At 60.0% G+C, this 12005-nt stretch overlaps 1 protein-coding gene across 1 annotated transcript in view; it reads left to right on the plus strand.

Moving 5' to 3' along the window:
* The first annotated feature begins 3 nt into the window (after positions 1-3).
* Positions 4-12005, plus strand: part of LOC121661614 (disintegrin and metalloproteinase domain-containing protein 33-like) — a 15796-nt gene continuing 3794 nt past the window's right edge. The window contains exons 1-16 of the mRNA XM_042021974.1: positions 4-219; positions 648-724; positions 1290-1476; positions 2221-2286; positions 2377-2448; positions 3053-3219; positions 3318-3402; positions 4048-4190; positions 5910-6087; positions 6479-6568; positions 7191-7386; positions 7881-7989; positions 8497-8701; positions 9672-9749; positions 10838-10946; positions 11268-11418. Coding sequence (XP_041877908.1) covers positions 4-219; positions 648-724; positions 1290-1476; positions 2221-2286; positions 2377-2448; positions 3053-3219; positions 3318-3402; positions 4048-4190; positions 5910-6087; positions 6479-6568; positions 7191-7386; positions 7881-7989; positions 8497-8701; positions 9672-9749; positions 10838-10946; positions 11268-11418 — 2129 coding nt within the window. The remainder of the gene's footprint in view (positions 220-647; positions 725-1289; positions 1477-2220; positions 2287-2376; positions 2449-3052; positions 3220-3317; positions 3403-4047; positions 4191-5909; positions 6088-6478; positions 6569-7190; positions 7387-7880; positions 7990-8496; positions 8702-9671; positions 9750-10837; positions 10947-11267; positions 11419-12005) is intronic.

The following is a 12005-nucleotide window of genomic DNA, read 5'->3' on the forward strand; positions in this document are numbered from 1 at the left end:
GGGATGGCTCAGCCGGGTGCCGGGGGAGCTCAGGGGGACACGGGGATATGGCTCCGCCGGGTTCAGGCTCAGAGGTTCGGTGTGTCCCAGTGCCGGGAGCCCTGGAGCAGCTCCCGGCTGCTCACCCCGCTCTCCCCCCGCAGGCTGTTGGCTCCGGGCTACACGGAGACGCACTACAGCGAGGACGGACAGCCCGTGACGGTGACCCCGAACCACACGGTGGGTGCGGGGACGCTCACCTCTGTGTCTCGGGGGGTTTTGGCACTCGGGATGGAGCCAAAGCGTTTCCCTGGCAGCATCCCCGGCGCCCGTGGCAGCAGGAATGCGGCAGCACGCGGCTCCTGCGGCTCTTGGCCCCGGGACAGCACCTCGGGACACAAACACAGGCAGCACCCGGCCCTCCCGATGTCCCCCACCGGCCTCCTGTCAGCCTTCCAGCGCCGCGCCGGGCGCTGGGCTGCGTCCCGGGCCGAACTCCGGCTTCTGGCTCCTCCCGCTCCCGGTGCAGGGGACAGCGCCTGCCTGGCTGGGAAAAGGAAAAGGGGAAATGGAAAGGGGGAAATGGAAAAGGGGTGCTTTTCTGGGATCAGCGCACGGGGATTGTTGCCCCCAGCCCTCGAAGGAAGGCCTCCACTGTCTCCCTCCAGGAGCACTGTCACTACCACGGCCACGTCCGCGGCCACGGCGGCTCCTGGGTCGTGCTCAGCACCTGCTCGGGAATACGGTATGGGGGAAGGGGCAGGGTATGGGGGAATCAGGATTGGAGGAATGCCGGGTCGGGGGGTTGTGGAGCTGGCAAAGGGGGGGATGGATCCACTGCTCCTTCTCCCTGCAGGGATCCCCTTCGGGACCACCTGGAGCAGCACCGATGCTCCTGCAAGCGCCGCTCCAAATGCTTGACCTGGCTGATTTTCCCATCACTCCCATCTTGTCCTTCTTCCTTCTCCCATCCTTCACCCAGCCCCAGCACTGGGCAGGCTGGGGCAGAGTCCATATTTCTGGCAGCATGAGCTTACTCCCAGGAATTGTATCCCTGGAGGGGGCAAGTCCCTGCACCCAGAGTGGGGTGTCCCAGGCTGGGCTTTGTTCCTGTGCTCTGACCTGGGGAAGTTTTGGTGCCGAGGGTTTGTTTGCCCCTGGGGCTGTGTGGGCAGAAATCCCCAACTCTTGTCCCTGCTCCCACTCGGGTATGGACCAGGCTGACGTGCCATGAGCTTGTGGGGCCTCAGGGGCTGGGGGAGCCGGAGCGGGAGCACCACAGGAGTCATCGGGGCTGTTCCTGTTTCCAGGGGCCTTATCGTGCTCAGCAGCAACACCAGCTACTACCTGAGACCCCTGGGGAGCCCTGAGCCAGGTCTGCATCTCATCCACCGAGCAGAGCACCTGCCCGTGCCCAGGGGCACCTGTGGGCATGGCCATGACCTCGGGAGCGCCATCGGTGGCATCGCCCAGCTCTTCCAACCGCAGCACCCACGGGTAAATCCTCACGGGTAAATCCTCATGGATAAATCCACCTGGGTAAATCCACCCAGGATAAATCCACTCAGGGTAAATCCTCACGGGTAAATCCACCCAGGTAAATCCTCACGGGTAAATCCACTCAGGGTAAATCCTCACGGGTAAATCCACCTGGGTAAATCCACCCAGGATAAATCCACCTGGGTAAATCCTCACAGGTAAATCCACCCAGGTAAATCCTCACGGGTAAATCCTCATGGGTAAATCCACCCAGGTAAATTCACCTGGGTAAATCCTCACAGGTAAATCCACTCAGGGTAAATCCTCATGGGTAAATCCACCCAGGTAAATTCACCCAGGATAAATCCACCTGGGTAAATCCACCCAGGTAAATCCTCATGGGATCTGTCTGGGGACAGGCAGAGGGCCATGAGGGGCTCTTGGCACCGCTGACAGCTCCCATGTTCCCGGCAGCTGGGCGGGGCTGTGCAGGCAGGTGGGGTGGGAGGGTCTGTGTGGGTGGCTTGCCTGGCTGGAGTTTGGGCAGGAGACCCCAAAGAGAGGACGCGTGGGTTGGGTCCTGGTGCTGTGTCCTACAGTGTGGGACATGACGTGAGGTCGTTTGGAGCCACCCAAATGTTCCTTGTCACCTCATGCCTCAGTTTCCCCTCTCAGCTGTCCCTCCTGAGCAGCTCTGTGGTGTCTGGAGGGTCCCAGAGCTGAGGGCTGCCCCTCTTTGCTGAGCCCTGTGTCTGCCTGCAGGCCAAGAGAGATGCCTGGAGGACCATGAAGTACATGGAGCTCTTCATCGTTGCTGATCACACCCTGGTGAGTGCTGGGGGGCAGAAAACCAGGGTCCCTATCTGCCTCCATCCCGGATTTTCCCTGTGACCCTTTCCCATCCTCACCTCTCTCCAGTACAGGAACCAGAACCTCAACCTGGGCCACACCAAGCAGCGCATCGTGGAGATTGCAAACTACGTGGACAAGGTGAGGGACCTGCCAGGCCCTTGTGTGACCCTCAGGGACTGTCCCCGTGTCACCGGGCAAGGAATCACAGAGTTATGGAATTGTTAATGTTGGAAAAGATCTCTAAGTCCTTCGAGTCCAACCATTCCCCAGCACTGCCAAGGCCACCACTGACCTTGTCCCCAAGTGCCACATCCACGCAACTTTAAATCCCTTCAGGGCTGGGAACTCCACCCCTCTGCTGGGCGGCTGTGCCAGGGCTTGGCCACCCATCAAGGAATTGAGGAGTTCTCTGAGCGATGGTGGGAAGGGCTCTGTCACCCGTGGGCTGAGCTCAGCAGGGAAGCATTCACTGGCTCCTGCCTGGGACAGTGCCAGCCTCTTTGGCAGAGAAGGGACACACTGAGGTGTTGTCACTGAACGTCACCGTGCCACCCTGACTGGCTCCTGTGCCCACACCTGTGCCTGTGGAGCCCGTGCTTGCAGGTGGGTTTGGGACAGGTGTATCCTGGAGTCACACAGCTGGAGGGAAACACAGAGACCCACCAGCTGCAACGCCACACCAGGGATGGAGGATGTCCAGGGAATTCCAATCCCCACGCCCTCCACCTGTCCCCTGCTGCAGTTTTACAGGCTGCTGAACATCAAGGTGGCCCTGATCGGGCTGGAGGTGTGGACGGAGCGGGACCAGTGCGCCGTGAGCAGCGACGCCAACGCCACGCTCTGGGCCTTCCTGCAGTGGAAGAAGTCGCTGAGGGCGCGCAAGAAGCACGACAATGCCCAGCTGCTGACGTGAGCCCTGGGCTGGGGACACCGGGCGGGGCTCCCAGCGGGGCTGGGCACTCCAACCCCCCCGGTGCTGAACTGCGCCTGTTCTCCTGCCCGGGCAGAGGGAAGACCTTCGGGGGCACCACCATCGGCATGGCTCCGCTGGAGGGGATGTGCAGCGCCGATAACTCCGGAGGGGTCAGCGTGGTAAGGGGGGCTGGGGGTCCCCACCGGCCTGGGGGAGTTCTCCATGGGGTTGGAGGAGCAGCCCCCTGGAGCTGGGGTGCAGCCTGAGGGTGAGGGGTGGTGCTGGTGGCTCCTGACCCCCTCAGGTGTTGGCCAGGTACAAAGGGGGGGTGAGAAGGGGCTGTTAAAGGTCTCCCAGCCCAGGTCCAGCCCCAGCTCCCAGCTGGCAGCAGCGTTGGGATCTCCTGTGCACTCCATGAAGTGCAGCACTCCATGCTGCTGTCCCTCATGAGGAGACCCTGCCTGAGCCCTGCTTGTGCTCTCTGGATTTCTCTGGATCCCTGCCCAGACAACTTCTCCTCCTCCATGGTGGCCCTGGTCACCTGTGATCCCTGGGTGGGGTGGTGGGGGCACCCAGGTTTCTGGTTTTTGGGATGTGCCCTGAGTTTTAAGCAGTTGGCTCCAGCCAAAGAGCTTCCCCAGAGCCAATTTCAGCCGACCAAGCCCCACTGCTGCCATGAACCTTCCTCCAGCCCCATCTCCCTCGGGATCCAGCTGCATCCCGGGGTGTGTGGTCCCTCCGTGGGCCCAGCCCCATTCCCGGCTGTGGGATCAGCCCGTCCCTTGCTCACGGTGGCTGTGCTGACCCCTCCCCTCGCGGTGCAGGACCACGCGGAGCAGCCCATCGGAGCCGCCGCCACCATGGCCCACGAGATCGGCCACAACTTCGGGATGGTCCACGACACCAAGGGCTGCTGCGTGGAGGCCACCCCAGAGCAGGGCGGCTGTGTCATGGCAGCAGCCACGGGGTGAGTGGTGCTGGCCCTGGGATGTGTTCCCAATGCCCTGGATGTGTCCCCAAAGCCCCCAGCAGGCTGTGGGTGCTGGGTGGGCTGGGAGTGGGCAGGGAATGTTGTCACCTCTGCTCTGGATCAGGCTGGGAGAGCTGGGAATGTTGCCCTGGAGAAGGGAAGGAGCCAGGGAGAGCTGCGAGCCCCTTGCAGGGCCTAAAGGGGCTCCAGGAGAGCTGCAGAGGGACTGGGGCCAAGGCCTGGAGGGACAGAACAAGGGAATGGCTTCCCAGTGGGAATTCCTGGCTGGGAGGGTGGTGAGGCCCTGGAGGGTGGTGAGGCTGCCCAAAGCTGCCCCTGGATCCCTGGCAGTGCCCAAGGCCAGGCTGGACACTGGGGCTTGGAGTAGCCTGGGGTGGTGGGAGGTGTCCCTGCCCATGGATGGGGGGGCACTGGATGGGCTTCATAATCCATCTGGTTGGCGCCAGTTTCCTTTCCAAACCCCTTCTCCCGTTGGGTTTTCCCTCTCCTGACGATACGCTCATCCCGGATATCCCTGCACTGCTGAGGAGCAGCTGTTTATTCCCTTTTTTTGAAGCCACCTGCTCTTCCAATTAGGAAAGAGCAGTGGGACCCCAGTTGTTGTTTCAGGGTGTTCCCGGGCTGTTCCCTCTTGGCTCTCAGGGCTGCCAGACCCTGGTGTTGATCCCACAGGATTTAACCTCTGCCTGGGAGGATTGTGGTGGGGAAAAGCAAATTTTTGGCTGTGTTCAGCCCGTCCCTATTTGCACATTAAATGAGTATATAAAAATATATATAGGGTATATTGGCTTGCTCAGCCTCAGTGACCTGCAGGCACTTACAGGTTTCCCTCCAGCTCAAGAGACTTCAAAACCTCTGTTATAAAATGTCCTCTGTATCATCTCGAGAATGAGATGTCCTGATATTAAAATAAACTTATTTTTCAGTGTTAAGAGGAAATGAAACCTTTTCTAAGAAGGAGGAAATGCTTCCTTCTTCTTAAACCACCAAAACCCCACAAACTGTGAAATTAGAGAAGAATCTTGCTCAGAGCTTCTGTAGAAAATGAGTGCTTCTCCTGTTCCTCAGCTCCTTACACATTGTAGGCTCCGACTATTTTATTTTTTGCAGCTCCCTGGGTCCTTTTTGGTGGTTTTTTTATCCATATTTCTTTAATTTTAAATTATTTCACCCATCTCAGCCGGGGGGTGTTTCAGCAGCCCAGGTGGGTGTTTCCTGTCCCGGTTGAGTGAGAACAGGAAGGCTTGAGGTTTGAGCTGTGGGGAGCAGAGGGTCCCTGCCGGAGGGGGCACCTGCCTGTGGGGGCTCGGGGGGGCTGCAGTGTCCCAGGGCAGAGGTGACACCTGCACCAGCGCTGAGCTCAGGCTCTGCAGGGTGGGGCTCACACCAGGGGGTTCCAGGCTCAGGAGGTTCCATGCAGGGGGGTTGACGTTCCAGGGGCGATGGACAGGGGCTCTGCCTGCCCCCATCCCATTCCTGAGGATTTTGGGTTCAGTGGTGTCCCCTGGTTGTTGGTCTGGCTGTGCCAGCTGGGGTGGGAGATGTTCCTGGGCTCACTGAGCCATGGGGAATCTGCTCTTGGCAGGGTTTGTGCCGGTTTGTCCACGTCCCAAATTCCCAGGTCTGACCGATTTTCCACCTTCTCCTGGCCCTGCTGCCCCCTCTCCCCACCTGTCCCGCTCTGTCCCCACACAGCCACCCCTTCCCTCGCGTGTTCAGCTCCTGCAGCAAGAGGCAGCTGGAGAGCTACTTCCAGAAGGGAGGGGGAATGTGCCTCTTCAACCTGCCCGACACCAAGGACCTGGTGGTGGGACGGAAATGTGGCAACGGCTTCCGGGAGGAGGGCGAGGACTGTGACTGTGGGGAGGTGGAGGTACGGAGTGAGCCCCCCCTGGGAGGTGGGGGTGCAGGTGGGCCCCTCCTGCAAGGTCGGGGTGCAGGTGGGCCCCTCCTGCACAGCTCTGCAGCCCGGCTCAGCTGAGGAACTCCTGCACAGGGGGTTTCCAAGGGAAGGGTTTGCAGTCACAGGAACTCCATCCCAAGGGCTCTTCCCAGTCCCACCTTCGTGAATCCATTTATCCCAGTCCTGACTTTCTCCTTGACCTTTCCCTTAAGTGCCCAGTTCTTCCTCATCCCCTCCGTGCCTCAGTTTCCCTGCTGGCGGGATGAGAAGGGCAATGCTGTGATGGGTGGAGAAGGGGCTGGGGGCAGTGCTGGGGAAGGGATGGAAGCACTGCCCATGGAGCTGTCCTCTCTCCACGCAGGAATGCACCAACCCCTGCTGCAACGCTCACAACTGCACGCTCAAGGAGGGGGCCCAGTGTGCCCACGGCGACTGCTGCCACAACTGCAAGGTGAGACCCCGCCCTGCCCTGCCCTCCCCGTGCCCATGGGATGAGGTGGAGACCTGGCCCCACCATTCCCTTGGGACTCCAGTGCTGCTGGTCCATAAGGTCACTCCCTGTGCCCGAGGAGGAGGAGGGTTAATGTGTGACCTTGTGTCTGCAGGAGAATCATGGAATGGGCTGTGTGGGAAGGGACCTCAAAGCCCCTCCAGTGCCACCCCTGCCATGGCAGGGACACCTCCCACTGTCCCAGGCTGCTCCCAGCCCCAATGTCCAGCCTGGCCTTGGGCACTGCCAGGGATCCAGGGGCAGCCCCAGCTGCTCTGGGCACCCTGTGCCAGGGCCTGCCCACCCTCACAGAGAACAATTCCTTCCCAATATGCCATCCACCCCTGCCCTCTGGCACTGGGAAGCCATTCCCTTGTTCTGCCCCTCCAGGCCCTTTTCCCTCTCCGGGAGAATTCCTGACCCCTTCGTGGCTGGGGTCCAGCTGAGGAATGTGTCCCTATACCTTGACAGCCCCCAACACGCTCACAGGGGACCTTACAGATGTTTATGGCCCCCAGCTGCGCACCATCAATCTCCCCTCATCCCCTTGGCTCAGTGCCGGTGTTCTCCTCTCCCCCTGCAGCTAAAGGTGGCGGGGACGATGTGCCGGGAAGCCGCGGGATCCTGTGACCTCCCGGAATTCTGCACGGGAGCCTCGCCGTACTGCCCAGCCAACGTGTACCTGCTGGACGGCTCCTCGTGCGCCTACGGAGAGGCCTACTGCAACAACGGCATGTGCATGACCCACCACCAGCAGTGCGTGCAGCTCTGGGGGCCAGGTCAGTCCCGCCAGCCCCCTGCCTGCTTCCCACCCCTCCGGAGCAGGAACCCTTTGGAGTCTCACTGCTGGGTCCCTGTAGGGTCCCCGTGGCCCCTGCCAGTGGGGCTGGGGGTGGTGGATGAAGGAGCCCTGGCACAGGGTGCCCAGAGCAGCTGTGGCTGCCCCTGGATCCCTGGCAGTGTCCCAGGCCAGGTTGGACATTGGGGCTTGGAGCAGCCTGGGATGGTGGAAGGTATCCCTACCCAGGGCAGGGGGTGGAACTTGATGATCTTTATGGTCCCTTCCAACCCAAACCATTCCATGATCAAAATCCTCCACGAGACTCCAGAGAAAAGGGAATTTCATCCCTCCTGTCCTTGGCCCGGCACCCACAGCAGCAGCTCTTGGGAGACTTTTCCTCAGTGTTTTCTCCATGAGCATCCAGCTGCTGCTCCTGCTTTTGGGATTTCTGCCCGCTGCCTGCTGTCCCCAGGACCTTTCCCCTGTGTGCAGGAGCATGGCCAGCGCCGGACGCCTGTTTCCAGGACGTGAACATGGCCGGGAACACCTACGGCAACTGCGGCAAGGACAGCCAGGGCCGCTACGTCAAGTGTGACAAGAGGTGGGTCCCATGGGGGTGCCCCGTGTCCCCCTCCCGCTGCCCCTGCCACCCCTGCCAAGGCACTGGGAGGGTCCCACCTCAGCCTCCAGGCACCAGCCCTTGGGACAGCCCTGTTTGGTACCCGAGGAAGCCACCAGGTCCTTCCTGGGCTCTGTCCCCATCGCTGCTGGGAGGTTGGACTTGGTGATCTCCAGGTCTTTTCCAGCCGAAACGACCCTGTGATTCTGTTGTCCCACCACGAGCACCTCCCAGCCCAGCCTGATGGAAAATGAAACACAGTGTCAGAGGGAGATTCGGGAGTGCATGCTCTCCAGTATTCCCAGTTATTTTGGGATGTCAGAGCCTCCCGCTCCCCCGGCTGTTCCCTCCACCCTTTCTCTGTGCTGTCCGTGATTTAATCTGCAGAGCCTCTCTAACGTGGCCATAAATTCAGTGGGATGATGGGGCTGGGAGGGTGAGGGGCTGCTGCCCCCACTTCCTAGCTCCCCTCGGCTGTGCCCCCCCCAGGGATGCCATGTGTGGGAAGATCCAGTGCCAGAGCTCCGCCAAGAAGCCGCAGGGGACCAACACGGTGTCCATCGACACCACGATCCGGTTCAAGGGCCGGGAGGTGAAGTGCCGGGGCACCTTCGTCTACAGCGCCAAGGACGACCAGGAGGACCTGTCCGACCCCGGGCTGGTCCTGACGGGCACCAAATGTGGAGATGGGATGGTGAGTGCCCCTTCCTGGGGTGGGCTCTCCTGCAGGTCACCGTCTCTGGGCTCTGACCCAGCTCCAGGGTGCACGTGGCTCTTGCCACGTCACAGCCAGGCCCTGGGATGGGGTTCCTTCCACACTTGCAGACATTGCATCAGTGACACCTCAACTGCTGTCACCAGATGTTTGTAGGCCACCAGAGTCTTCTCACCTGGGGCATTTGTAGACATCACCAGATACTCACTCACGTTTAGGCCACCAAATTGTTCTCTCAGCCCTCTAAGCTTCTTCACCAAATCAGTTCAGAGTGAAACAATCCCAGCGGGAACTGCCCCAGGACTTGGTGGAGGAGGATTCCTCCTGTGGAGAGGTTGTTTCCCAGAGGAAACAGGAAAGCTCTGTCAGGAATCAACGTGACAAATCCAGTGCTAGCTGGGCACTGGTGTCCTCTGCAGCCCCTGCTTCTCCAAGGACCTTAGAGAGGGTCAGCAGAGCTGAGAGAGGGCAGAGGCTGGTGGAGGACACGGAAGCAGGGATGTGTTCCAGAGAGAGTTGGCTGTGGAGACACAGCCTTCCCTGTTTGGCATTTTAGCAGTGACATTTTCATTGGGAAGGCCAAAATGGTGACATTTTCATGAGGAAACATGGCTAGTTCTGAAATCCAGCATTGTTTACTTTGGCCAGTGCCTGGGTTTTGGGGCCAAATGGGAAATGGTTTCTGCAGGAGCTGCCAGGTGGGTTGTGTGGAAGGCTCTGTGTGGAGGGCTGGGAGTGGTGGTGGCTGGGCTCTGCTGAGCCATCCTGGATAGGGAATGGCAGAGGCTTCGTGGCTGTGCTGCAAATGGGAGTGAAATCCATTGACTGGAACAATGCAATTTAACCACCCTGCATTTTCCAAGGAAAAATCCTTCAGAGACCCCCACCAGTGCCAGCAGCCCCCCCTCCTGGGTCCTCCTCTGACCTCAGCCCCTCGTCTCCCTGCCAGGTGTGCAAGGACCGCCGGTGCCAGAACGCGTCCCTGTTTGAGCTGGAGAAGTGCGTGTCCCGCTGCCACGGCCACGGGGTGAGTGGCTGCCCGGGACCTGCTCAGGATTCCTGGGATGAGGTGCAGGTTTTTGAGCCAAACCAAATGTCTCCCACAGGGATGAGCCCTGTGACCCAATAGATTTCTGCCTTTCAGAGCTGTCCCATGCGTCAGCTCCAGGTGGGGCTGAGCTGGGCTCTTTGCTCACCCGTGTCCAAGTGAGAGGAAGATTGTTTGTGGTGTAAGGACCATCTGCAAAACTTGAATCAGGGTCTGATTTGAGCTGGAGAGTGTTTGGAGCTCAGAGCAGGTGCCTGGTCCCCCTGAGAGCAAAACAAGAGCTGGAAAGACAACTGGGACTGCAGAAAAGCAGGGAAATGGTTCAGGGAATGGGAGGAGACACTGTTCTCCAAAGCAGAAAGGTTACAGAGGAGTGCAGGGCTTTGTCAGATGAGGCAACAGAAATGGCTGTGGGAATTCCTGCTGGGTTATGGAAAGGATGTGACAGGTAAAACCATCTGATTTACCCTTTCATGACAGGCAAAACCATCTGATTTACCCTTTTGTGGCAGGTAAAACACTCACATTCACCCTTTTGTTCTGTCCAGCACCGTTAAGGCTCTCAGAGCTGGAGTTGATCAGCCTGGAGAAGAGAAGGTTCTGGGGAGACCTTCTGGCACTAAAAAGAGCTTGTAAAAAAGAGGGAGAGTGACTTTTGACATGGGCAGATAGTGACAGGACAAGGGGGAACGGCTTCAAACTGAAAGAAGAGGTGTAGATGGGATATTGGGAAGAAATTGCTGGCTGGGAGGGTGGGCAGGCCCTGGCACAGGGTGCCCAGAGCAGCTGTGGCTGCCTCTGGATCCCTGGCAGTGTCCAAGGCCAGGCTGGACATTGGGGCTGGGAGCAGCCTGGGACAGTGGGAGGTGTCCCTGCCATGGCAGGGGTGGAAATGAGATGAGCTTTAAGGTCTCTTCCAACCCAAACCATTCCATGATTCTGTGATGTCCAAGGGGAACACTGTCAGCGGCGAAGCTTCTTCTGTCACCATCTGTTCTCATCCCTGCCCCACAGACCATCCTTTCCACACCCCCCTGGTGGTGGCCAACCCTCTCCTCTGTCCCCAGGTCTGCAACAGCAACAAGAACTGTCACTGTGACCCTGGCTGGGCCCCCCCGTACTGCGAGAAGCCGGGCCTGGGTGGCAGCATGGACAGTGGCCCCGTGCAGAGCCACAGTGAGTCACAGCTCGGCCCCAGTGCCCCGAGGTGCTCCTGGCCTCCAGTGGTGCCAGGGGAGGGTTGGGTGCTTACAGAGGGGCTGGGTGGGGTCTGTTCAGGCAGCCCCACGCTCTGTGCCCAGCTCTGGCTGGTTGGTGGCCACCCACTGCCACCAGAGGCCACTGAGGGCCTGTTCCCTTCCCGGAGGTGTGACCAGCAGGGGTGTCTCCAGCTCAGGTGGCCAGGAATGGGTGCATGGGGTCACTGCTGCCACTGAGTGAGGCCAGAGGCTGGTGGCTGTCCCAGCCCCTCACTCGTGCCTGTGCTTCTCCTGCCAGACCACGAATCCATCTTGATCGCCCTCGTCGTCATCTTCCTGTTCCTGCTGCCCGCCCTGATGCTGAGCATCTACTACTGGTACCGGCGGGAGAACTCCCTGCTCAACAGATGGGTCAAGGAGATGAGGCACAGGAGCCAGGAGGCCTGCAGGTGTGGGGGGCACCCAAATCTCTTCTCTCCCGAGCACCCAGTGGGACTCTGGGACTTGTTCCAGGGGGGGCTGTGGGGAGCTGGTGGTGCACGGACCCTGTCCTGGTGGGAGACCTGGTCTGGAGTCTGGACAGCTTTGTCCTGGGAAATCTGAGGCTCTCAGCAATTCCCTGAGCCCAGGACGGGAATGCTCCTCTGGATAGGACAATCCCAGGGGGTGGTGAAGGTGACCTGGTATCAAGGAGAATTCTCACTCCTTGCAGGCTGCCCATCACAGACTGACCCTCCCTACTGCCCATCACAGACTGACCCTCCCTGCTCCCCATCACAGACTGACCCTCCCTGCTGCCCATGACAGACTGACCCTCCCTGCTGCCCATGACAGAGTGACCCTCCCTACTGTCCGTCACAGACTGCCCATCCCTACTGCCCATCACAGACTGTCCATCCCTATTGCCCATCACAGACTGACCCTCCCTGCTGCCCGTCACAGACTGACCCTCCCTACTGCCCGTCACAGAGTGACCATCCCTGCTGCCCATCACAGACTGCCCATCCCTGCTGCCCGTCACAGACTGACCCTCCCT

The sequence above is a fragment of the Corvus kubaryi genome, unplaced genomic scaffold (genome assembly GCF_017639235.1).
Source record: "Corvus kubaryi isolate FWS band 111438036 unplaced genomic scaffold, C.kubaryi_AGA036_p1.0 37182, whole genome shotgun sequence".
Classification (NCBI taxonomy): domain Eukaryota; kingdom Metazoa; phylum Chordata; class Aves; order Passeriformes; family Corvidae; genus Corvus; species Corvus kubaryi.